The sequence below is a fragment of the Acomys russatus genome, chromosome 1 (assembly GCF_903995435.1).
Source record: "Acomys russatus chromosome 1, mAcoRus1.1, whole genome shotgun sequence".
Lineage (NCBI taxonomy): Eukaryota > Metazoa > Chordata > Mammalia > Rodentia > Muridae > Acomys > Acomys russatus.
The window spans coordinates 121,479,926-121,502,570 of record NC_067137.1 but is presented as its reverse complement, the minus strand read 5'-3'; the positions used below and the strand labels follow the sequence as shown (position 1 = coordinate 121,502,570).

The following is a 22,645-nucleotide window of genomic DNA, read 5'->3' as shown; positions in this document are numbered from 1 at the left end:
CGCCTGTGCGTGAGGAACTTTTTACCCCTGGATGACAGAGGTAAAATTAATTTTCAAAAAGCTCTATTTAGTTAGCATAAAGAAAAATACACACTTATGTATGTATCCCCAAAAGTGGAAATTAGAAACGAAGATTACACATTAGCTTAGAAACGGTCAAGATTTTATGCTTTTAGCTTTTAAAACAATGTATTTAGCCTTTAGCTTTAAAACAATGTATTTAGAGAAACTAGTGTCACATGTTGCAGGCATATTACTTTTGTTCTAACGAATCAAACTGTCTGTGTGTTACAAAATTTCTCAGCAATAAAAGTTAAGAAACAAATGGATCAAATCAGTGCAATTTCAAGTAAAAGGAATTAGCTGTCAAGCTTATGTTTATCTACTTTTTTTGACAGATAAATGAAGAGAATTAGTTTGCTTGTCAACAGTCCTATGCCACACCAAAAACAAAACAAAACAAACAAAGCAAAACAAACAAAAAAAAAACCCCCAACTGTTTACAGGCCAGCCAATCGACAGAGGGCTTTGTGACCATCAATACATACTTACAGCTATTGGGAGACACAGCAGAGCGCAGGCAGAGAAAGGGAAGGACAGCCTTTATGGTAAGGCTCTATATGAAGCTATGGGTGTCCTTAAAATGAGCATTGTTATAAGATGAACTAATGTAAAAATAAGAATTTGTTTCTTCAAAGATAAAATACCATTCAAGCTTTCTGTCTTTCCCTCCCTGTCTTCCTGTTCTCTGAGTTTGTTGAGATGGTGTCTATGTCTGCCTGCATAGCCCAAGGTGGCCTTGAACTCACGACCCTCCTGCCTGTCCAGTCCTGCATTACTAGCATGCTCCACCATTTCTTGATCTTACTCATTTTTTCTGTGTTCAGTGTTGATGGATCCTATGGCCTTGAGTACATAGGCGGATGTAGACAACACTCCACTAGTGACACACATCCTGGGGGGAAATGCTCATCTCAGGAGAGGAGCTTCTAAAGCATTTCCTTTGCCTTTTGAATAACCTGATCAGGAAAGTTTCCTTTTCATCAAAATAATTTTCTATGGTCCACTATTAAAAATTACATTTTCCGTCTTTTAAGTAACTGTGTGACTTTCTGTATTTAGCTTTGAAGTTTGTCACTGTTTTAGAGAGACAACTGCCTTTGATCCTAAACAATGTTTTTACACTTTTGATATTTTTGACAAACTTCTGCAAATTGAATTCTAAATAAAACCTTTTGATTTCAAACTAATTTGTTTTTTTTTTTTTTTTATTGAGAGGTTTATTATATGAGCATGGGGAGAGAAGAAAAGAGGCGGGGGGGGGGGAGAGAGACAGACAGAGACAGAGACAGAGACAGAGACAGAGAGGGGAATAGAAACAAGAAAAATGTAACTTGGGTTTTTACAGAGGGCTCCTAGCAAGCTCAAAGTAATTTGTTCTTTCTGTTTATAAACAAAGAGATATTGAATTCACTAGGGTTTTTTGCAGTAGATGATGGTTTACTTTCCTTACCTTTTCTCTGTGTGCATGGATGCCATTGGCTTAGGCCTGCCAGAAATGCAAGACTCCTGGAAACCCAGTGTTTCCCATGCTAGCAGGCCAGTTCTAGTAACACACTGTTTGGAGTGAGCCCCCATCAGTTCTTTATCCCAGCCCTTTGCCAGCTGGTTTCTCAATCCGATGCTCTTCTGAGAGGTTCTGCAAGGGGCTACCATACACAGTGCAAGAGGAGCCACGGCAGATAGGCAAGGGCAGCTTTTGGATAGTTTTAAGTCTGCTTGGATGGGGATTTTCAGGATAACGAAGCTGACCCATCAAGGAAATAACTTTTATGACTTTTTGTTTGAAATTGATTCTTTGATGTTCTGTTTCCTAGATGCAAAGAACCCATATTCTCTTTTTTCTGGAGCTTTCTGAGACGTTGACAAAGGGTGCTTTTGTAAACAAAATGAGCTGAGGAGCTTTTATTGTGTCCTCTAACTTTTGTGGGATGTTGCGATTTGTGTAAGCTCGCGGCAGTTCCTTCTGCCATTTGCAGTCACTAGAAACCGGGGCTGCATTCTTCAAGGCAAGGTAGTTGGACCTAGAATAGCTACTGCAAGCTTTAATGAAACCACCACTGCCACATTTGCCAACAATTGTCACACTGTGCTGCAAAGCCCTTGTTCTGGGACACTTGATGACGCCACCAAGGATAGTCTAGTGGAAGCTACAACAGCCACAGGCTGATACTGCACCTGTGACTTAGAGCCACTGGAAGCCAGAAGCTGGAAGCCGGGAGCCCTTCCCCTGGTGTTTCCAAGCGTGCCATTTGTTCTGAGTATTGACCTTTGTTTTTCTTTTGTTTCCAGAGAAACATTTGTCAAGTCTCTGCCTGCGCCATACAGACGTCTAACTTGGGTGGGAGCCTTGCAGTGCTGCCTCCTGAAGAGGCACCTGAACCAGGTAAGCGTGGCTTCCTCACTTAAGGCAATGCTCACAGACTGTTTCTCACCAGTTTCAGTGTTTTCATGAGGTAAGGGGATGTTGCTCAGATGTCAGGACTTACTGAGATGTCAACAAAATAGTGTCCTTGTGCCTTGTTGGAAGACACCTTGTCTCCTACGGCCTTTGCAAATGACACAGCTGTGGCTTCTTTGGTTAGATTTGTACAAGGCAATCACAGGGCCACAGGGCGCTCACTGAATAAAGGAGTGGTGGTGTGTTCCACTACCCAACATTTCTGCAGCCTGGGGGAAAACCTGGAACCCAGCTAAACTTTGTCTAGAAAAATGAAGACTGGCTGAAAATCATGTGCTGACTCATTGGTCTTTCTTTAATTAAATTTAGGCAGTGAGCACACAGACCTGAGCTGCAATCCTGTGATGGCTCCTTATTAATTTTGCGATTCACCATTTTCACTGAACTCCATCAGAACCTGTCAGACAAAACCACATGACCACAGTCACTCTAACGATCTATGGGGACTCTGGTTTTTGACGTGCTGTGTACATAGGAAAGGAATGTAATGTGACCATCAGTAATACCTAACAGCTGGGGACATTTCTCAACTAACAGAGAGAATGACCAAAGGAGAGTGATGGTTGTTATTACACAGGGAGGCCAGGGGTGCCCTATGCCTGATTTGGCAGCTGCATCAGCAGACGAGGCTTACTTACACAGGCTGTTTTCCTAGCAGCTGTGGCAGCTCCAGCTTCAAGTCATGGGTGACAGCTTGGTATAATGTGGCCAGTGAGTACCAGCTGTGTGGCTATCTACCCTAACCAGTGAGAAGAGCATCTCAGTCAATGTGCACAGCCCACCTCAGAAGCCGGCTGGCTACTCTTGTGAGGCTGTTTGGTCTTCTCTCCTTGTTCAGCAACAGATGGTTTCCCGCTTAACCAAATTTTCCTGTCAAGAATATCTCTCTGGATTTCTTTTGACACTGCTGGCCCATTTCCCACATGTGCTGTTCCTAGTTACCGTTGTGGGTTGGCTCCACATTCTCCTGAAGCCAGTGTAGTTTTTCTACTGTTCCTGGCAGAGAGCTGACATTTACAACTCTGTATCCACCACACCCAGTGTCCTGGTTAGTTTTGTCAGTTTGACACAAACGCGGGTCATCTAGAAAAAGAGAACCTCCATTGAGGAATTACTTCTATCAGATTGCCCTTTGGGCATGTCTGTGGGGGCACTTTGATGAATGACTCATGTAGGAAGGCCTATCACAGTGGTGGCAGCACCACCTCTGGGCTGGTGGTCCTAGGCTGTATAAGAATAGATGAGCAAGGAAGTAAGCTGCATTCCTCCGCGGTCTCTGCTTCAGTGTTCTGCCTCTAGGCTCCTGCTTTGAGCTCCTGTCCTGGCCTCCCTTGACAGTTGATGAATACATCCTTTCCTCTTTAAATTGCTGTTGGTTATATTTTATCACAGCAACAAAAAACAAAGTAGAAGAAAAATTGGTACCAGAGAGTGGGATGCTGCTGTGACAGACCTGCCTATATTTTGGGGGAGGAGTGTAGGAGATGTTTGGAAATTTGGGCTATAAAAGTCATTGAGCTTTTGGTAACTTGGAAGATAATGCCAAGATAAGATGGTAGAGGCTTGGCTTGTGATGTGTCAGAGGGCAACAAAGATTATATCTGGTTCCTTCAAGCGACCTTTTGGGTTAAGAATCTTTTAAAAGAATTTTTATTTATTCTCCTCTCCTACAATATATCCTGACCACAGACTGCCCTTCCTTCACTAACCCCTACTCCCCCTTCTCCATATCCCCTCTCTCCCAGATACAATCTTCCCCAGTCTCCTCCACCAGAAAAGACCAGGCCTCTCAGGGACATCAAACAAACAGGGCACAAGATACAATAAGACCAGACACAAACCCTCACATCAAGGCTAAATAAGGCAACTCAGTCAGAGGAAAAGGGTCTCAAGAGCAGGCAAAAGAGTCAGAGACAGCTCCACTTCCACTTTCAGAAGTGCACCCCCAATCCCTTGCCAAAGAAATGGAACCTTTGCTTTACTGGGGCAATCAGTGCTGTTTGGCCAGGGCTTAAGAGAATCAGCTGTGATTAACAAGAGATCAGCTTTATTTGGGTAAAATACCCTGGGAAGTATTTCCTCAGGGTCAGCGCACTGAAACTGTGGTCCAGAAGAAGCGAAAGCTGAAACTCAAGCTGGCAGCTGAGGTTGGGAATATGTAAGTGGGAGACCATGTGGTGCTGGCTGTGGTATGAAAGCTGCAAGACTGAAGGGGCCAGTGAATGAAGGGGAAGCTTGGCACCATGAGAGGTCAGGAGAGACCGTTGGTGCAGTGAAAACACCACGATTAAATGGGCTCCGGGGAGAAGTCAAGGCTGAAGAGGCTAGGAAAATCAATGTTGAAGGTGCAAGCTCACTTGAGATGCTCAAGGTCTCAACATATTTGAGATGTCAGAATTATGGGATGGCCACCAAGGACAGCAGTAGGTGTAGACTAGAGCTGGCCTGAGTTTAGTAGACGTACTGTATGTGCTGTGGATGGCAGAGCTGGGGAAGAGGATCTGCCCAAACTCTTTAGGACCCAGAAGGCTGTAAGTGTGTTCCAGATTTTGGACTGAATTATTTACACTGTTGGAGTTTGAGTTTAAATGTTATTAGTTTAAAGAGATTTTTAAAAAACTTTCAGAGCATTTGAGATTCTTAAAGACCATCAGACTTTAAAAGTAATGCTATGTTTTATATTGTGATACTAACATGAGATCTTAGAGGATAAACAAAAAAGGAAAGGTTACGGTTTACTAGTGATGTGTTTGTGTGTTATGTTTTATTTCCTGGGCATTCTATTTTGGAGTAAGAAATTATTTAACTTGTTTTTGATTTTTTTTAGGAACCTACAGTAACATGAGATCTTAGGGGATAAATAAAAAAGGAAAGGTTATGGTTTAATAGTGATGTGTTTGTATGTTATGTTGATAATGTGTCAGTTATGCTGGTTAGGTTTTGTTGACACAAACTAGAGCCACTTAGAAAAGTGGAACTACAATCGAAGCATTGTCTCCATTAGATTGACTTTTGGGCATGTCTGTGGTGCATTTTCTTCAATAATTATCAATGTGTAAGAGGCCATTCCACTATGATTGCTACCATCCCTGGGCAGGTATACATGGATTGCATAAGAAAGAAGCTGGCTACAGAGGCTGCCTCAATATAATATTATATTTGCATATAATATTTAGCATATATAGTCAATATAATCCTTCTAGTTCCATCTATTTACCTGCAAATTTCATAATTTCACTTTTCTTTATAGCTGAATGCTATCCTATAGTGTATATATACCACATTTTCATTATCCATTCATAAGTTTTGGGACATTTAGACTTTTTATATTTTCTGGCTATTGTGAATTCAGAACAATGAATATGCCTGAGTCATTACCTGTGGAATAGTATGTTGAATCATTTGAGCATACATCAAGGAATGATATAGCTGAGTCATATGGAGATTTTTAAATTTTTTTAAATTTTTTGAGAATTCTTCATACTAATTTCAGAGTGGTTGAGCCATTTACTTTCCCATCAGCAGTGAATGGGTGTTACCCTTTATCCACACCCTCACCAGCATTTGTTGTCAATTATTTTGTTGATTTTAGTCATTTTTACTTGGGTGGGATAAAATCTCCACATTATTTTATTTTGCATTTTCTTTTTTAAAAATATATTTTATTAATTTATTCATATTACATCTCAATTGTTATCCCATCCCTTGTATCCTCCTATTCCTCCCTCCTTCCCATTTTTGCCTTATTCCCTTCTCCTATGACTGTGAATAAGGGAGACCTTTTCCCCCTGTATATGCTCACAGGGTATCAAGTCTCTTCTTGGTATCTTGCTATCCTTCCTCTGAGTGCCACCAGGCATCCCAATCCAGGGGACGTGGTAAAATATGGGGCATTATTTTGCATTTTCTTAATTGCTAAGGATGATGAAAAAATTTGAGGTATTTATTAGCCATTTTTATTTCTTTTATTGAGAACTCTTTGTTTGGATCTCAGCCCATTTTTAAACGGGTTTTATTTTTGTTTCTTGACATTTTGCTTTTTTGCTTGTTTGTATATTCTGATTTATTAATTCTCTGTCATATAAGATCCTCTGGATCCTTCTATTTCCCCATCTCCTATGTTTCTCTTACCAAGAGTCCCAGTGTGATGTCTTCACATCTAACCCAATCTCCTGGTAAATGAAGACTTTCATGGACATTTTCTGCTGGAAATACAGTTTTTCTGGCACCATCTATTGAAGATGCCATCTTTTCTCCAGTGTATATTTTTTTGACTCTTTATCATTTATCAAGTGGTTATAGTTATGAGTACTCATTCCTGTTTGGGTCTTCTATTTTATGCCATTGATCTACATATATGTTTTGTGCCAAAACCATATTGTCTTTATTATGATAGGTCTATAATATACCTCGAAGTCTAAAATAGCAATTCCTCCATTATTCTTTTTTTCTTTTTCTTTTTCTTTTCTTTTTTGGCTAACATTGATTTGGCTATCTAAGTATTTCCTGGTTCCATATGAATTTTGGGATTTTTTTCCTGTTTTTGTGAAGGATGTGTTGGGATTGTGTTGAATCTGCAAATTGCTTTGCAATTTTGGTAGGATGGTCATGTAGCCTTTGCTGTCTCTCAGGAGTTGAAGTTTGGCCCTTATTCCAGAAGACACCACACTCTTAGGATATAGGACTTGGGCTGGATATGATCTGAAGGCCTCTTTTCTGTGGTCTTAGAGAGATCAGGGATACAAGGCACATACCTAAACATAATAAAGGTTATATACAGCAAGCCAATAGCTAACATCAAATTAAATGGAGAGAAACTCAAAACAATCCCACTAAAATCAAGACCAAGTCAAGGCTGCCCAATATCTCCATATCTTTTCAATTAGTACTAGAAGTTCTAGCTAGAGCAATAAGGCACATAAGGAGATCAAGGGTACACAAATTAGAAAGGAAGAAGTAAAATATTGCTATCCACGGATGGTATGGTAGTATATGTGACTCCAAGCATTCCACCGGAGAACTCCTACAGCTGATAAACACCTTCAGCAAAGTGTCTAGAGAGCAGATTAATTTTTAAAAAGGACAAACAAGAAAGAAATTAGGATAACTACACCTTTCACAATAGCTACAAATAATATAAAGTGTCTTGGTGTATGTCTAACCAAGCTAGTCAAAGACCTGTGAGACAAGAACGGCAAGTCTCTGAGGAAAGAAACTACATGTAGTTTTCTACATGTAGAAAAATGCAAATAGATATATATGTATCACCCTGCACAAAACTCAAGTCCTAGTGGATCAAAGACCTCAACATAAAACTGAATGAACTAAATCTATTAAGAGAGAAAGTGGGGAAGAGCCTTGAATCCATTGAAACAGGAGACAACTTCCTGAACAGGACACCAATAGCTCAGGCTCTAAGATCAACAATTAATTAATGGGACCCCTTGAAACTGAAAAACTTCTGTAAGGCTAAGGACACTGCCAATAGAACAAAAGATTGGAAAAAGATCTTCACCAGTCCTACATATAACAAAGGGCTAATATCTAAAATATATAAAGAACTCAAAACATTAAATGCCAACAGCCAAAGGGACCCAGTTTAAAAAAAATGGGGCATAGAGGTAAACCAAGAATTCTTAACAGACGAACGTCAAGTGGCCCAGGAACACTTAAAGAAATGCTCAACATCCTGTGTAGGCTCCAGACTCTAGCCTTGTCCTCCTTGCCGGGCTGAGGGCTCTGAATGGGCACCTCCTTTTTGGCTTCTTCAGACCTGTATCTATGACCTGGCACAATGTTAGGCAGAGTACAGACGCATGATTAGATATTGATAAAGCTCTAAATTATCATATAACTAGTGCTAAAGTTGTCAATTCGTCTTCAATAATAATAATAAGTAAGCCTGGAGATTAGTTTTAATGCAGAAGTTTGTCTGCAGATTTCATCTCAGATGGTCCTAAGAACATACTTATGCCTCTTTATGGGGAATTAACAATGATATCACAAGTCATTTTGCAAGGACATGGATTCTAAAAAACAAATGAAAAGAAACAAGCCCAAAGCCTATTCACTGTCTCCTTTCTGCTGCGCCGTAGTCCAGGCTGCCATTAGCCACAGAGGTGCATTGGGCTTAGAGGCATGAGGGGCAGCCTGGTACCCACTTCTGCAAATGGTGCCTGGAGGTGGGTTTTTCCCATGAGCTCAGTGGATCTGGTTGTCACTCGTCTGAACTGTGGCTGCATTGTGACAGGCTACAGAGGAGAGCTGCATAGCAACAGCACACCCGTGGCCCCAGTCCCTTTTTACATGCCTCCCCAGGAATCCCCCGCTCCCAACAAGGACACCTATCAGTCACAACATCTACCGTGCATATTCTCTTAGGAATATAGCCTCAGATGTGGCCGAAGCCTGCCAATAGCGAATCAGAAGTGTGACCTAGAGTCCAAGTCATACTTTGAAGAAGTGGGGCAGCTTATTTTGCTAACTTCATTTTACTGATGGAGAAACAGTTGCCTACCTATTTCAGATTTCTGCACTGACACGTGTAGAAGGCACTAGCCATCAGTCAGGGAACAGCCATTTTCAGAGCTTATTCTGGTCCTTAATATCTTGTGTCGGTGGTCCAGATTCTCAGTAGCTGAGGAGTACATGTCTTATGCAACTGTTTTCAACTGTTTTCCCCCCACGGTTAAATGAAGTTGGGAGCCCTTTATCTCCTGGCTGAGGCTCTATGGAGATTTATTCGCAGGCAGAACTGGCCATGGTGCTGATGCTTGGTGCCAGGAGGAGGAGGAGGAGGAGGAGGAGGAGGAGGAGGAGGAGGTCTACCACTGGCTTCCTGGCCAATGTTTCAAATTTGTTGAAGCTCCTGAGGGGCTGGTGGTCAGGAAGAAGATTCTCTTCCCCACAGTCTCTTGGGACTGTAGAAATGGCTGATCAGCCAGGCAGGTGCAAGCATTGGCCTGGAGAAACAGGCTCTATATCATCCCTTGGTACCCATGAGGACTTGATACCTGTGAGGACTACTTCCAGAGTCTCGAGACATAAAAATTACAGATGCTGGAGTCCTTCATATAAGTGTTATAGTATCTATATACAACCTGTGCAATCCTTTCATATGATTACGTCATCTCCACATGGCTATGCTAACCAGTACACTATAAGCTCCATGCAATAGCTGTTACGTTGCATTGTTTAGGGGAAAATGGCAAAAACCCTCTGTTTATGTTCAGTACAGGCATCATGGTTGCACTGCACAGTAGCCTTGGGACACTGTTTTGCCTCTGAGTCCAGCTGAATGCAAGGGCAAAGAGCTCATGGAGATGAGGACAGAATATGTGCCCAGGATGAGTAAATCATCGACAAATAAGGACCTCTGTTACCGACTCAGGAAAAACTTACTTTCCACCAAAACAAACCACTTCCTTCTGCTGAAGGCTCAGCCAACAGGTTTTACAGTGCTGAGTGGCTCCAGACACAGAACCCTGAGTCTAAAATGATGTTTTGCTCTTCCAACATATTCCAGGAGACTGAAGTCTGGAGATTAGAAGCCAAGCAGCTCCATCTGGAAGGGTGGAGTGGCACATCTGTATGTTCACTGGCTTCCTGCAACAGAGTCCTGATCTCCACCCTGTAAATCCTCTCTCGGAGGTTTTGGTGGAATCTGGTTGGATGTCAGTAGTCACTCAAAACTTCATGGTCAGATGCACACATTTTGGCCGCTTCTGGTCAAAGGCTGCAAGGCTAATCCTAGCTCAGCTGCAGGAGCCAAGCCTTTCAAAGGGAGACTGACCTTTCATGGTGTGTGTGTGTGGCACGGTGAATAGCATCTTCTCATGGGGTCATTGTCTTTCCTGAGGACTAAGCTTTTCTTGTAAACATGGCCTCTCCAGAAGACACAGACTCTCCTGGGGATACACATCCTCCAGAGAATGGCAAAGAAATCCTGGGAAAGGAAAAAGCCACGTACCCAGCTTAGGGAAAAGCTGGTTTCCAGTGGTGAGGCCTATGTTATCACTGTTCCCATGGAGATTATGAGCCCAGCTCAAGGGTGATTGCAGAATGCACTTTAGCCTGTGTGCCTCTAGGGTGATGTTGGACATGCTCAGGGGCTATTGAGGGCAGTCCTACAATCATGGTGACATTCTTCCTCCTAACTTGTGTACCTTATTTTAAATAGAACTGAGTGTTTCTTTCTGATGATGGCATGAGCAGGGAGAGAATTTTACTTTAAAAACCCCAATATAGAATTTCTAAGGTAAGAAAATATTCAGAGATATTTTATAGCACATTATCCCACTGGGCATTTTATACATGTGCAGTTTATGATTATAAACAAAAAGGCAGCTGATCTAGAACTGGCAGTCTTTGTTTTATTATCAAATGTTCTGACCTTTGATTTTTTAACTTGTAACTGCCAGACCACCGAGATCTAATTGCTAGGAGAACCTACCAAATCCAGCTGAAGCCCACCAGTGCAGGGTTATCTGATGTCTCCAGACACTGGTGTCCTGTCAGGAAAACATATAATTTTCCAGGATCAGAGCCTGAAGGGCTGCCTGACCTGGCATGGCCTAAGGTTTCCTGAGTAGGCATCTTCAGACCTCTAGGGAGATAGGGAAGAGCTTGGGATTTAGCTTGCTGGAAGTGCAAGTCTTTCTATCTGTTCTCATGAACCTGCAGGGCTTAAAACCTTCTGTGGAAGGCTTGCCCTCACCACAGAGAGATGCTACAGGTAGGAGAGGACCAAGAAGCCCAACGAAAGCTGACATCTAGAGGATTGTGTCTGCTCTGTGTGGGGCTCTTGCCCAATCTTGGCAAGTAATTTATCTTAAGAGAGATTTTTATTTATTTATTTATTTTTTAATTTATTTTGACTTAAGGTTCCAGAGAAGTCAAGATGGTCTCTTAAAAAGGAAAGAGGGGACTCAGGAGGCTGAGGCAGAAAGATGAGTTTAGGGAGGGCCCTGGATTGCAGAGTGAGGCTCTGTCTCAAACAAACAGCAAACGAGACAATGAGGGCACAGGTGTCAACCATTTCCTCACTGTTCCAACATAGTACAAGAGACAAACGGTACAAATATAAGTATTACTTTCTAAGGACATAAAGTAATTCTTGATACATGTGTTCTGGAACCTATCCTAAGGTCATTGGGGTTCTTCATCACAGAATGTGATGGGTTGGGGATGCTCGACAGTAGCCTTTTGTTTTCTAGCCCTCCAATAAAAACTATGGTCTGATGAGAGAAACCCATTTGTATACTTGCTTTGTTCCTTCTTAGGACGTTGAGTTGCTAGTTCTGAAATCTGTGCTGTGCATCCTTGAGGAGTGAGGTGCGCTCAGTGGTTCTCAGGATGTCTCGGCAAGGAATGGTTCCCCTGAGCCTCTGCTTTCTTCCTGGCAGTCCACAGCTCCATCCTGAGCCCACCCTCACCTGCTGTCCTCAGAGCCAGTTCTGGGTACATTACTCACATACAAGGATGCTCATGTACAGGCTCAAAGAATGGGAGGGAGGGCTTGAGGACAGAAACCCAAGCACAGTTCCCTGCTAGGACACCTCCATAAGGAATTTCATCATCCACTGGGATATACATGCTAATCCAGACCCTGGTATGATCCCACACTTTAATGGCCATTGCCTTAACTCTGAGGTGTGTGTGTGTGTGTGTGTGTGTGTGTGTGTGTGTGTGTGTGTGTGTGTGTCTGTCTGTCTGTCTGTCTGTCTGTCTCAGGCCTTTTTGAGCCTGGCTAGCTTATATTTTCCCTGGCTGGCCATCTTCATAGCCTGCTCCTGTGTCCTTTTCTTTTCTGGTTTGCATCAAATTCCATCTTTAGGGTAGTATTTCTAAAAAAAGGGGTTTAAGAATCTGGAGAGTCATAGCCTCTTCCTGGGCAGCCTTTCCCTGTTGTGTCTCTCCTTTGGCCTTGGAGAAAATTAACGGTTTACTGCAAAGCATCAAGCCCATGTGTGAAGCTTCTATTGAAACAAGAATCAGCATGGCTGACAACTGAGTCTGTCTTCACAGGGCAGCTTCTTGGTGAAATTTCTGTTATCCCAGTGATTCCAGCTCTCTGCAGGGCCATCTGTGGGGTAGCTCCGCGCCTGGCCTTTTCAAGATGCCAAGCCCGTCTTGTCCACTGCTGACCTCACTCTGTTTTCCCTAAGCACTTTCTTCTCACTACTAGATGTCATTAAGCTTGGTACACAACACACCCTAAACACTATTAAAGTGCGAGCCTTTTGACGTGTGGTAAAACAAAGACACAACACCTTGGAGTGAGCATAACCTACAATAGAATGAGCAAATGCCTACGTCTGTGTGAACTCCTGCTGGAATCTGCCACGAGATGAGCATCGGAACTGATGTCCAGGAACTCCCCATCCTGACATATCCCTGCAGGTGGGAACTCTGGGCAGGTGTTGTAGATGGTCTGTGTGGGAGTCCTCCTCTCAGGCCCAGGACAACAGTGGGATACCGTTAGGTCGTTAGGGGGTCGTGTGCCCTCATTGTGCCAGAGGGTTGGTGGTGAGGTCTGTGCCATCAGGCATACGTTTGCAGAACCCTGTCAAGAAGAGTGGCTAGTGTGGAGGATGCTGGGAACAGAAGGGATAAATATTTTTAGGAATATCAAATAATATGGAAGAAATGTGTGTCTACTTGACACAGGTGCCAGAAGCTCTCTTCTACATTTAGCCAGTGTTCCTTTATTTGAGAGCCAGGTGGGAAAGGCATAGCAGAGGCAGTTCCTTGTTCTCAAGTGAGTTATGGCCACATCAGCAGCTCTGGGCGCTATGACAAAGCCCTGAGGACCCCAACGTCTCCTTGAAGAGATTCCTGGCACTGTCATTCTATCTTTTTATTCTTCCATTTGTAGCTAAGACTAGAGAGAGAGAGAGAGAGAGAGAGAGAGAGAGAGAGAGAGAGAGAGAGAGAGAGAGAGAGAGAGTGTGAAATCTATTTATTTTTCTTGATGTATATTGAAACCAATGATGACCACACGTACTGTCGTCATGGGAGATGCTGGCTACATGTGAGTCCTCCCTGAGACACAAATCTGAGGGGAAAGTAAGATGCTGAGGCAAGCTCAAGCAGTTTCAGGGAAGATCTGCGCTTTTCTCGACCCATGGCTTGTCCAGTCTGAGCTTCTAGGCCACCTGAAGAGTGTCAGGAATAGGTTCCATCCTGGGGAGTGGGGCCTAAATCTAATAAGAGAGGGATGAACTCTGGTTTTTTAGTTTAGTTTAGTTTTTTTTTTTTTTTTTGCTTTGCTGGGGGGCATTTTCTATATTACTGGCCTTTCCCACGTATACTGTGATCTCCAACTTTGTGTTTTTGTGGATTCTCTGTCTATCTCTGTGTTGCCTGTGCTTTTTCACTGTACTTTTAAAAAAATTCTGGTTTTTTTTTTGTTTTTTTGCATTTTCAATTTGCCTGTTTTTTTTTTCTAAGAACAGAGAGAAAGAAGCTATGGAGTTGGAGGAGATGGCAGAGAGAGAAAACCACCTTTAAAATATATTGTAGATATTTGTAATTTAAAAAGGCAAAAAAAAAAAAAAAAAAAAAGCTGGTCTTTGCCTATATGTACTCATCTCCCAGATGCCTCTAGACTCCTTGACAATGAACCCGAGATCAGGCAGGGTGTGTGCCCAGAGCCCAGCTGCAGTGTGTCCCAGTGCCCAGGGCATTCGAGATGGCACCGTGTTTGCTAAAGTTTCATATTTCAAGGAGTCTGTGAAACAACCTAGTATCTAAAATATTTAAAGTGTGGAAGCTGCAATTTGGAAGCATTACTCATTCTGACTTTGGTCCCTCAGTCCCGTTGCCTTTCGCATTAAAATATTTTGACTTTTTAATCCGTTATAAATTTATGCTATTTGAAGAATCTCTAAAATGTGTAATTAAGAACAGAAATAGTACTTCAAAGCAGACAGAAAGCACAAGGGATCAGAAGCTGAGCCTCACACAGGCAGGGTTTAATTATAGCCCCCTCAGAAGCACTGAATGGGCCTGAGGACTTTTCCAGTGTCCAGTTTCCCTGAGTGTGACCTGGGAAAATCAAGGAAAAGAGAGAGCCTGTTCTGCAAGGACACACGGGAGCCTCTCGCACCCCTGTCGTTCTTCATAACTGGGGACAGCTCAGAGTGCAGGCTCCCAGACATCTTCGTACACAGGAGAAATGAAGGCTTGCGTGGGTATCTGGCCCAGGGACACCCCGGGAAGCCGCACAGGGGCCAGGAAGAGAGCCCTGGTACAGCTTTAGGACACTGCTCAGCATCTGCACATCCTGCTGCACTCAGACGTGAAGCGAAGCTCATTTGCACGCTCACAGGGCAGACAATCCCACGTAGAAGTGGGAATCCTCCCAACTCTACAGCCTCACAGAAACCTTGGACTCATGTCTGCTTCATCTGCCCACATGGCCCCTGAGCAGGTGACCGTGTCCCAGCTGCCCAGCTTGAGAGGGATGGTGTCAAAGCCCCTGCTCCACAACCGCCATCCCTGCTTTGGATCAGAACTCAGGACACTCACATGAGGATGTAGGAACCATCTCTGCAGAGTCAGCTCCCAGAAGGCCACTGGGCAGCTTCCTAGAGACAGCCCACCGAATTGATCCAGGGCTGTCTTCTGTAAAAACATGCTGTCGATCTTTTTGCACGTGGATAAAGCTTTTGAGCTCTCAGATGGACGTTTGCCCATCTCCAGATTCCGGTTGGGAAGGGGGCTAGCAAGAAAGCAGCCCTCAGAGCTGCAGGCCAGGCTGCCCAGAGTTTTATTTTTGTGTGTGTGTACAAATTTTGGACTTTGTGGAGGAATTAGTAGGAGGCTCTTGTGGGACTGGGTCCATATTTGTAAGGATCCAGTATATAAAAGGTTGAAATGCTAAGCATCATTTGGTGTCAAGGGGACCCTGATGGTGCCATTAACAAATGGGGCAGAAACAGCCATTTCAGGGATTTGGTAAATGAGGAGGAAGCAGGGAAATCAGAAATTTGGCCTCTAGTCACACATGCAGAATCAGCTGATCTAGGTGAGGGCATTTCTGCTTTCTTAGCCTCTCTGCATCTTTTTTTTTTTTTCTGTTTGAAATTTTCTTTTTTTAATTGAAATATTTTCACCATCAAGTAATCAATTTATAAAACTACCCTAAAAGAACTATTTTATTTAATAAGTATAGGTCCATACATAGACTCTCCCATTTAATCCACTGTGAAGACAGAGGACAAGTGAATAAACCCAAGTGACAAGGAGATGAGAGAGACTGGTGTGAGGTGACCCAGCGTGGATATGTATGATTTGTGTGGGGACATGCGACCACAGTTGTACTTGTACCAGGTCAGAATGTGTGTGTAGCAAATAGTAGAGAAAATACACTCATAGAACTTTACTTTCAGTGTTCACTGGGGAGCCTGCAGAGTCCAGAAAAAAAGTGTCTTGCCACTTGATCTGCAGATGACAGGTGAACTGTGGCTACACCCTGGTGTAGGTGCTAGCATCTGTCTTTGAGTGCTGTACAAGAGCATCATGCATTCTTAATCCCTGAGCCATCTCTTCAGGTCCCCTTTAAAATTACTTGGTGAAGCAGAATGAGTTTTTATGTATATTACATTCAGCTGCATTCAAAGCAGCTGCCATGTGTCTGTGTTCCCTAGGCTCCAGAGCCTGACTCAGGTAAGCGAGCTTCCTCTTGAGGTTGGGCCTCCAGGATATGTGGGGTGGGGTTCAGTGACACGAAACTCAGTCGCTCTAATCAGCAAGCCCAGCTCACACAATTGTCCTGTGTGCTCAGCAGCACGCTCTTGTTCCACGGGGATGGGTACCACCCACGGCTTCGCCACTAATCATAGCCACAGAGAACACAGGATACACCTGTCACAGAGACGCTGAAGGCAGTGATTACACACACGCTACAGAGCAGCAGGCGCCACAGTGTCACTGGTCAGAAAAGAAACCTGTTTTGTTAGGGAAAAGCATCAAGTGATGCCACACAACAGAATCAGGTCATTGTCAGAGTGCAGCACAGGGGACAGAACGGACATAGGCTCCCGCTTCCTACATCTGACCAGGGGCTTGGGTGTCTGGGTAGGGTTGGGTCAGAAGTGAGCTGGCATCTATTTGAATATGAGGAAGCCAGGCCTCCAGCCCTGGCTCTTCCCTCAGCTTTGCTCCACTATGCAGCCTGCAGGGCAGGACTCTTTCCAATGTGTTCTGGGTGTGCTAAAGGTCTGGGATCCCAGCCAGCATCCCAGTCCAGAGCTGAGACTTCCGGTAATGCAGCTGAAGACGGTAGAAGGCCAGTGGTTTCCCTGTCTAGTGGAAATGTCAAAGCGAGTGGAAGGTTGTAAAGTCAGACAGATGACAGCCAGCAAATCACAGCACTTCCCCAAGCCTGAGCACCTGTCTGTGGAACTGGCACCATCAAGGCTCAGTGAAAGCCATGGTATATTGTCTGGCTCATAGTTCACAGTCTATACTAGTAACTACTGTCCAGGAATGCTGCCCTCAACTTGTGGAGCATCCACAAAGACGTGGCAGTTCCCCCCCTCTAGTTTCATAATCTTTTGGCTTTGAATTATAAACCTTAATGAAGAAAGGGAAGCAATTAGGCTGGGGAAAGGAGCAAGTGGGTCAACTCCCAGAAACAGGCCTGCTGACACCGATAGTGGGGGGGGGGGGCATGAAGTGACTGTGCACTGTGGCCGTGTGGAGGAATCTGTGCCTGGCTGTTTACCGAGTCTCTGTAGGGTCTCTTCTGTATTCTGTAACTTACTGAGCAGTCAGTATGTTTGTATATATCTGACTGTGGGTTTGTAAGGAGCTCGAGTCCTCCTTTTGGTAAGAAGATGCCCCAGGCTGAGGAGGAGGAGGAGGAGTAAGAGGAGGACGAGGATGAGGACCAGGAGGAGGATGAGGATGAGGAAGAGGACAAGAAAGAGGAAGAATAGAGGGAGGAGGAGTAGGGGGAGGAGGAAGGGGAGGAGGAGGAGGGGGGAGGAGGAGGGTGGGAGGAAGAGGAGGAGGAGGAGGAGGAGGAGGAGGACACAATGATCAAGCATGGTGGAAGGTGATGCACGGATGCACCAGGCTGCTGAGTTGAGATGGAACAAGGCAGAGGGACAGAGCTGAGTGTAGGAATGTCCGCATCACCAACAATTACATTCTTACAGAAAGATCTACTCATGGATGTGGTGCTCTTAGAATGGTTGCTTGAGTGCTGTCACTACCACTGGAAAGACTCTTGGCCATTGGCCTGAGTGGCCTGAGTAGCCTGAGGTAAGACACTAGCAGCTACAAACAGACCCAGTCTCTGAGCTTACAAAGATGTCTGACATTGGACTTGTGTACTGTGGGATGAGATGAAGAATATTGAACCTAGAAAACCAGATGGCGGCAAAACTAACTAGGATGAAGAGATCCAGATGGCACGAAAGATGTGTTGCTCAGGGGACCCAGAAGAGCTAGTCCGTGGCAGGCCTAACTCGATTACAGGAGTCTCTCCCATCCAGACATGTTGACAGGTAAGGAAAGCCTTCCTTTATGGGCTTCCAAAATTATGGAGAATCAGCAAATCCCAAATGCCACAGCATATTCGAGGCCAAGTGCGGATCAAGAAACTGCCCTGCAGAGGGAAGGAGCCTCACAGAGAATGTTGTCTGTTTGCAGTGAGCACGTGAGGCCGGCTGGGCACCTACCTTACTCTCATCCTCTGGGTCATTGTAGCCACACGCATCTATGAAATCCGGAAATGTCTCCGACCACCCATCACTAGTGCAGTTTTTGCTTATGTTTCCTGCAAAGTAAATTTCAGATGTTTGGTCCTTGAAAACCAGCCTCACAATTAAGGATGATGTGACAAGCTGGAGCCGTAATCAGTAAGAGACTGAGGCCACCCAGGAGTCCTTCCTCACTTGCTCTTCACAGCTTCTTCCCTGAGACCTTCCTGCCAGGGAGAACTGAGTGGACACACTGTCTGGTAAAAGTGGTGACAGCACTGATGGTGGCTGCTGTTGCCTCAAAGCCGCTGTTCTGAAGCTGAACCCTTAGCACACTCTGATGGCTGTGTCTGTCAGAGCACTGGTGCCCAGGGTGGGGGGGGGGGGGGGGGTGGGTGGGGGCCTGTGGGGCTAGCTCTTTAGTCCTTGTTCTCTCTCCATTTGGCCCGCCTCAGCGTAGGGCACTTTCCACTTGGCTATCATGTGATTGAGGAAAACATGTGATTGAGGTTTAAATAGCAAGAAATATAGCCGTTTTGTAATTTTAAAAATCCCACAATTTGTTTCTAAATAATCTCAAATTTGTCCAGATATGAAGCATTCACTCTATTTACAAAGAGTATAAAGCTCTGGGCAGACCTGGTGGGAAAGGGACAGACAAAGGCATCTGTGATTTAAACTGACTAGGCCAGATTGTTACTCCAGGCGCCTAGGGTAGCCACACATCCTTGCCCTCCGTGGAGCTTCTGCCCATAGCCCAGGCCACTCACGGGATGCACAGGGTCTAGAACACTTAAGTTTTACAAAGGTCTTCCCTTACATACAGGTTTATTTTCAGAGTGGACTTGAGAGGCAGCTGTGGCTTGAACTGCCGCTCTTGTCCTACAGGTTGGAGACTAAGGCCCTGGAGGCTGGGTAATCTTTGAGCCTGAGCAGGAGATGAGCTTTCTAACTCCAAGGCCCTGCAATTTTTCCTATATGGCGATGGACACCTGTTCACTGGTGCTGAGCGGTCAGCGGGCACCGAGAGCTCATCTCTCATGTGGCAACTCACATTAGCAGTTCCTGCCAGCCTGGTGGTTCTGAAACTAGCACTGCTGGGCAGACTCAGCTCATTAGTCTTTGGAGGACCCTGGGTCCCAGTGCCCTACCACCTTCCCTGAGGACCTACGGTGTCCTTCCGAGGCCTTTGACTCAGGCCACACCTGACCCATTGGTACTCAGGGTGGACTGCCTCTTTATACTCAGAGCCGAGCCCTTCAGGGAGGTGTTGGTGAGCAGGCGGGGCGAGAGCCTTTAGAGGCTAGACTATTGAGAATGGCTGAGAGTCTCTAACATGACCATGAATGCCCAGTGATGCAGCAGGAGATCGAGCCTCTTACCTCACTGCTTTTCTCTGTTTCGGTCTGTGCTTAATTCTCTGCCTTAACCTTGACATTATCACTCCTCACAGTTTTCCCCTTTTGTATCTGCCCAGATGAAACACACTTTTCCAAGTTCTCCAAAGGGCTGCGCTTTCCTTGATCTAGCGATCTAGCTGCGTCTCCTAACCTCGAATAGATTCCTCTGCGTTGTGAAAACCTGGCACGCCGCCCCCCCCCCCCCCCGGGACATGTATGAAGAACAGTGTGAGGCAGAGGGGCTGAGGTGGCTCCACATTCTCAGTCTAACCCTACAACTTGAGGGAATCTCTCTAGCACTTACAGTCATCTTCCTCCCCCCCCCCATTATCATGCAGGCACTGTTCCCTGCTCTGTGTCCTGAGCTCTCATCACCCAGTCTTTCCCTGCTTGCTGTCTAGGCTCCAGTGGTTGAGGTTGTCCTGCTTCCTTAAAGGAGAACTTGCCCAAGATGAACCAGATGTTCTCTGGCTCTCTTAGGACCAGGGAGTTTATAGCTGCAACAGAAGCAAGGCCCAGCTTCTTGTTACTGTAATGGTAAAACTGACCCCTGTATGTACGCGGACACCCGTGAGCCCAGGAACCAATGCAAACACCATACCTGGTCTGCTGTAGAAATTGCTGAACACTTTGGGGCAGGGTACAGTGACAGTTTCCCCAATGTCTGCGGGGCGCCAGCACGTGATGTTGTCCCAGACACCACTGCAGGCTAGAAAGAGAGGCAAAGAATTAGGTGCAAAGCATGAGCCATGAGAACACACTGCCTAGAAGGCTGGCAGGAGGATGAGTGAGTCTGCGCAAATGTCCTGCAAGAAGGGAGCTGCTTGTTATACAGCTGCCTGCCAAACCCGTGTTTCTCTGAGACACTCAGCTGATGCTGTTGAGATAGGAGGAACCTGTATGTTCACTTTTATATCTTTGAAGAAAGCAACGGGCCAGTGGTTGAAAGGTGAATAATTCAGTGAACACTGGGTAGTTTAAAGAAGTGTTACTTATTTCTTTTTAAAACAAAGTTTTATTAAAATTTGAGCAGAGTATTAAAAATATCAAACATTGTGATACACGTTTAAGCAGTGTATATCAGGAGTCATTAAAGTGAGTATGTTCTTTGCTCCTGTGGTTCTACTTCTGAGGAATGTTTCTATCCTAGAAATGAATGCGAAATTCATGCGAATATTTAGGATTTATCTTCTAGCACTACAAATAAGCAGCAAATTAGAAATAGTCTTTAACTAACTGAACAAAAATGACTATGTTACAGAGCCAGAGATTCCTACATTTACCAGCAATGTATCAAAGTGACAGCTAATAATTGAATATATTTATGGGGTAGATGAGATATTTGATACAATGTATATATTGTATACATTGTATACAGGATAAAGAAAGTAGTCTATATTTGATACAATGTATATATTGTATACATTGTATACAGGATAAAGAAAGTAGTCTATCACTTCAAATGTAATTTCTTTGTGGTAAGAACATTTAAAATTAATTATCTTAGTATTCTGGTTTGCACTAACTATTGTCACCCCTCTGACTAGCCACTGGGAAGTGACATTTAAATACCCGCCACTCCTGTGTCCCTGACAGAGCCACTCTCTGCAGTGCCCATGTAGCTGTCCATGCAAGCAGCCGAAAGCCCACCTGAGGTTTCTCTCCTGCCTAGTGGGATAGACGCAGCCCTGGATATTGCTTTCCTGATTTAAGAGGCCAATGAGAAGCCTTAGAGCCAGCCACAGACATCTTGGAATTCATATTAGGAAACATGCTGATAGAGCAGACGGGGGTGGGGGTGGGGCGGCGGCTGTGCAGACAGAGAGGGGGCAGGGGCTATGCACCTTATCTCAGCATGGGTCCGGTCTGAGCAGTGGGTTTGTGAGTGCAGGAGTGGGTTTAACGTGAGGAGATGAGAAAGACGCGGAAGAGAAAAACTAAAAAGTCATTGCCACTTAACAATGGTGGCAAGGGCCTCAGTTGTGACAGCTCAGCTCCACTGGCTCTTGATGGAGACACAAGATAAGGTCAAGTTTTTATTATAGAAAGTGTTTTTTTTTTTTTTCTTTTTTCTTTTTACCTCAGGAGGAGCCAGACAAAGTACTTCTTGTACCCTGGCTATCCCTTGCATAGAATTTGCTGTGGCCAGAGCTGCTATCTGGCAGGACACAGAATTAGAGTTCCTCTCAGATTCTATGGATATGCCAGGCTTCCTTAGGTCATGATCCAAGGAGGAAAGCCAGGAGCGGATTAGGCCCTCCTGAGAGTACGCAGTAAGTCCTTCAGACCCACACCTCCATGGAAAGCACCAGCGGGCCCCTACGTTACATGTGGCATGGCTGCATGGTGCCCACTTAGTGTGTGATCCAGCACTGTCTGCTCAGAAGCTCCCACTGAAGCCGCCTCAGTGCTCCCCGAGGACTGAATGCTGCGGTGGCCCTGCAGGCCCAGCCTAACCTTGAAGGACCACAGGCTCCCCGAAAGCCCTCTCTCTGTCACCTCTAACTGCTACTTTCTCCCGGAGCAGCTTCCCTGTGGCATGTCATGCAGCCAAGGGGGAGGGCGTGGCATTCCACACACACTACCTAGCCCTAAGCTGCCAGAGCAGGGAAACCTCAGGCCTGCCTGTGAGGCTGCTCAGGGGTCTGTCACTTAGGGCCTTTACCCTGCATCTTTACTGGCCTTATTCAACACCTGCCTCTACAATCCCATGCATGTATGTCCATGGAGAGGCATCGTAGGACTTTTTTTTTTTTTTTTTTTTACAAGGAAACACATAACTTAGTATTACTGGCTTCTCATGATTTCATGTTAAGTGCATTGAATATGATTATTTTAATCAGCAGCATGATGTTCCGTAGTCTGACTTTAACAATTAAATCCCTGTTTTCAAGCCCTCAGCATCCGTTATGTTTATGAAATAACTGATAGGAAACACAGCAATTAAAATACAGAGCAGGCATAAAAAGAATGCCTGGGCTTGCCTGTTAAGAGGAATTGTAGTTCTTCCC

At 44.7% G+C, this 22,645-nt stretch overlaps 1 protein-coding gene across 1 annotated transcript in view; it reads right to left on the bottom strand.

Moving 5' to 3' along the window:
• Window positions 1-22,645, bottom strand: part of Vipr2 (vasoactive intestinal peptide receptor 2) — a 69,045-nt gene that overhangs the window by 34,481 nt on the left and 11,919 nt on the right. Inside the window, exons 3-4 of the mRNA XM_051152483.1 lie at window positions 20,236-20,343; window positions 18,214-18,311 (exon numbers count right to left, since the gene is read on the bottom strand). Of these exons, the coding sequence (XP_051008440.1) occupies window positions 18,214-18,311; window positions 20,236-20,343 (206 nt within the window). The remainder of the gene's footprint in view (window positions 1-18,213; window positions 18,312-20,235; window positions 20,344-22,645) is intronic.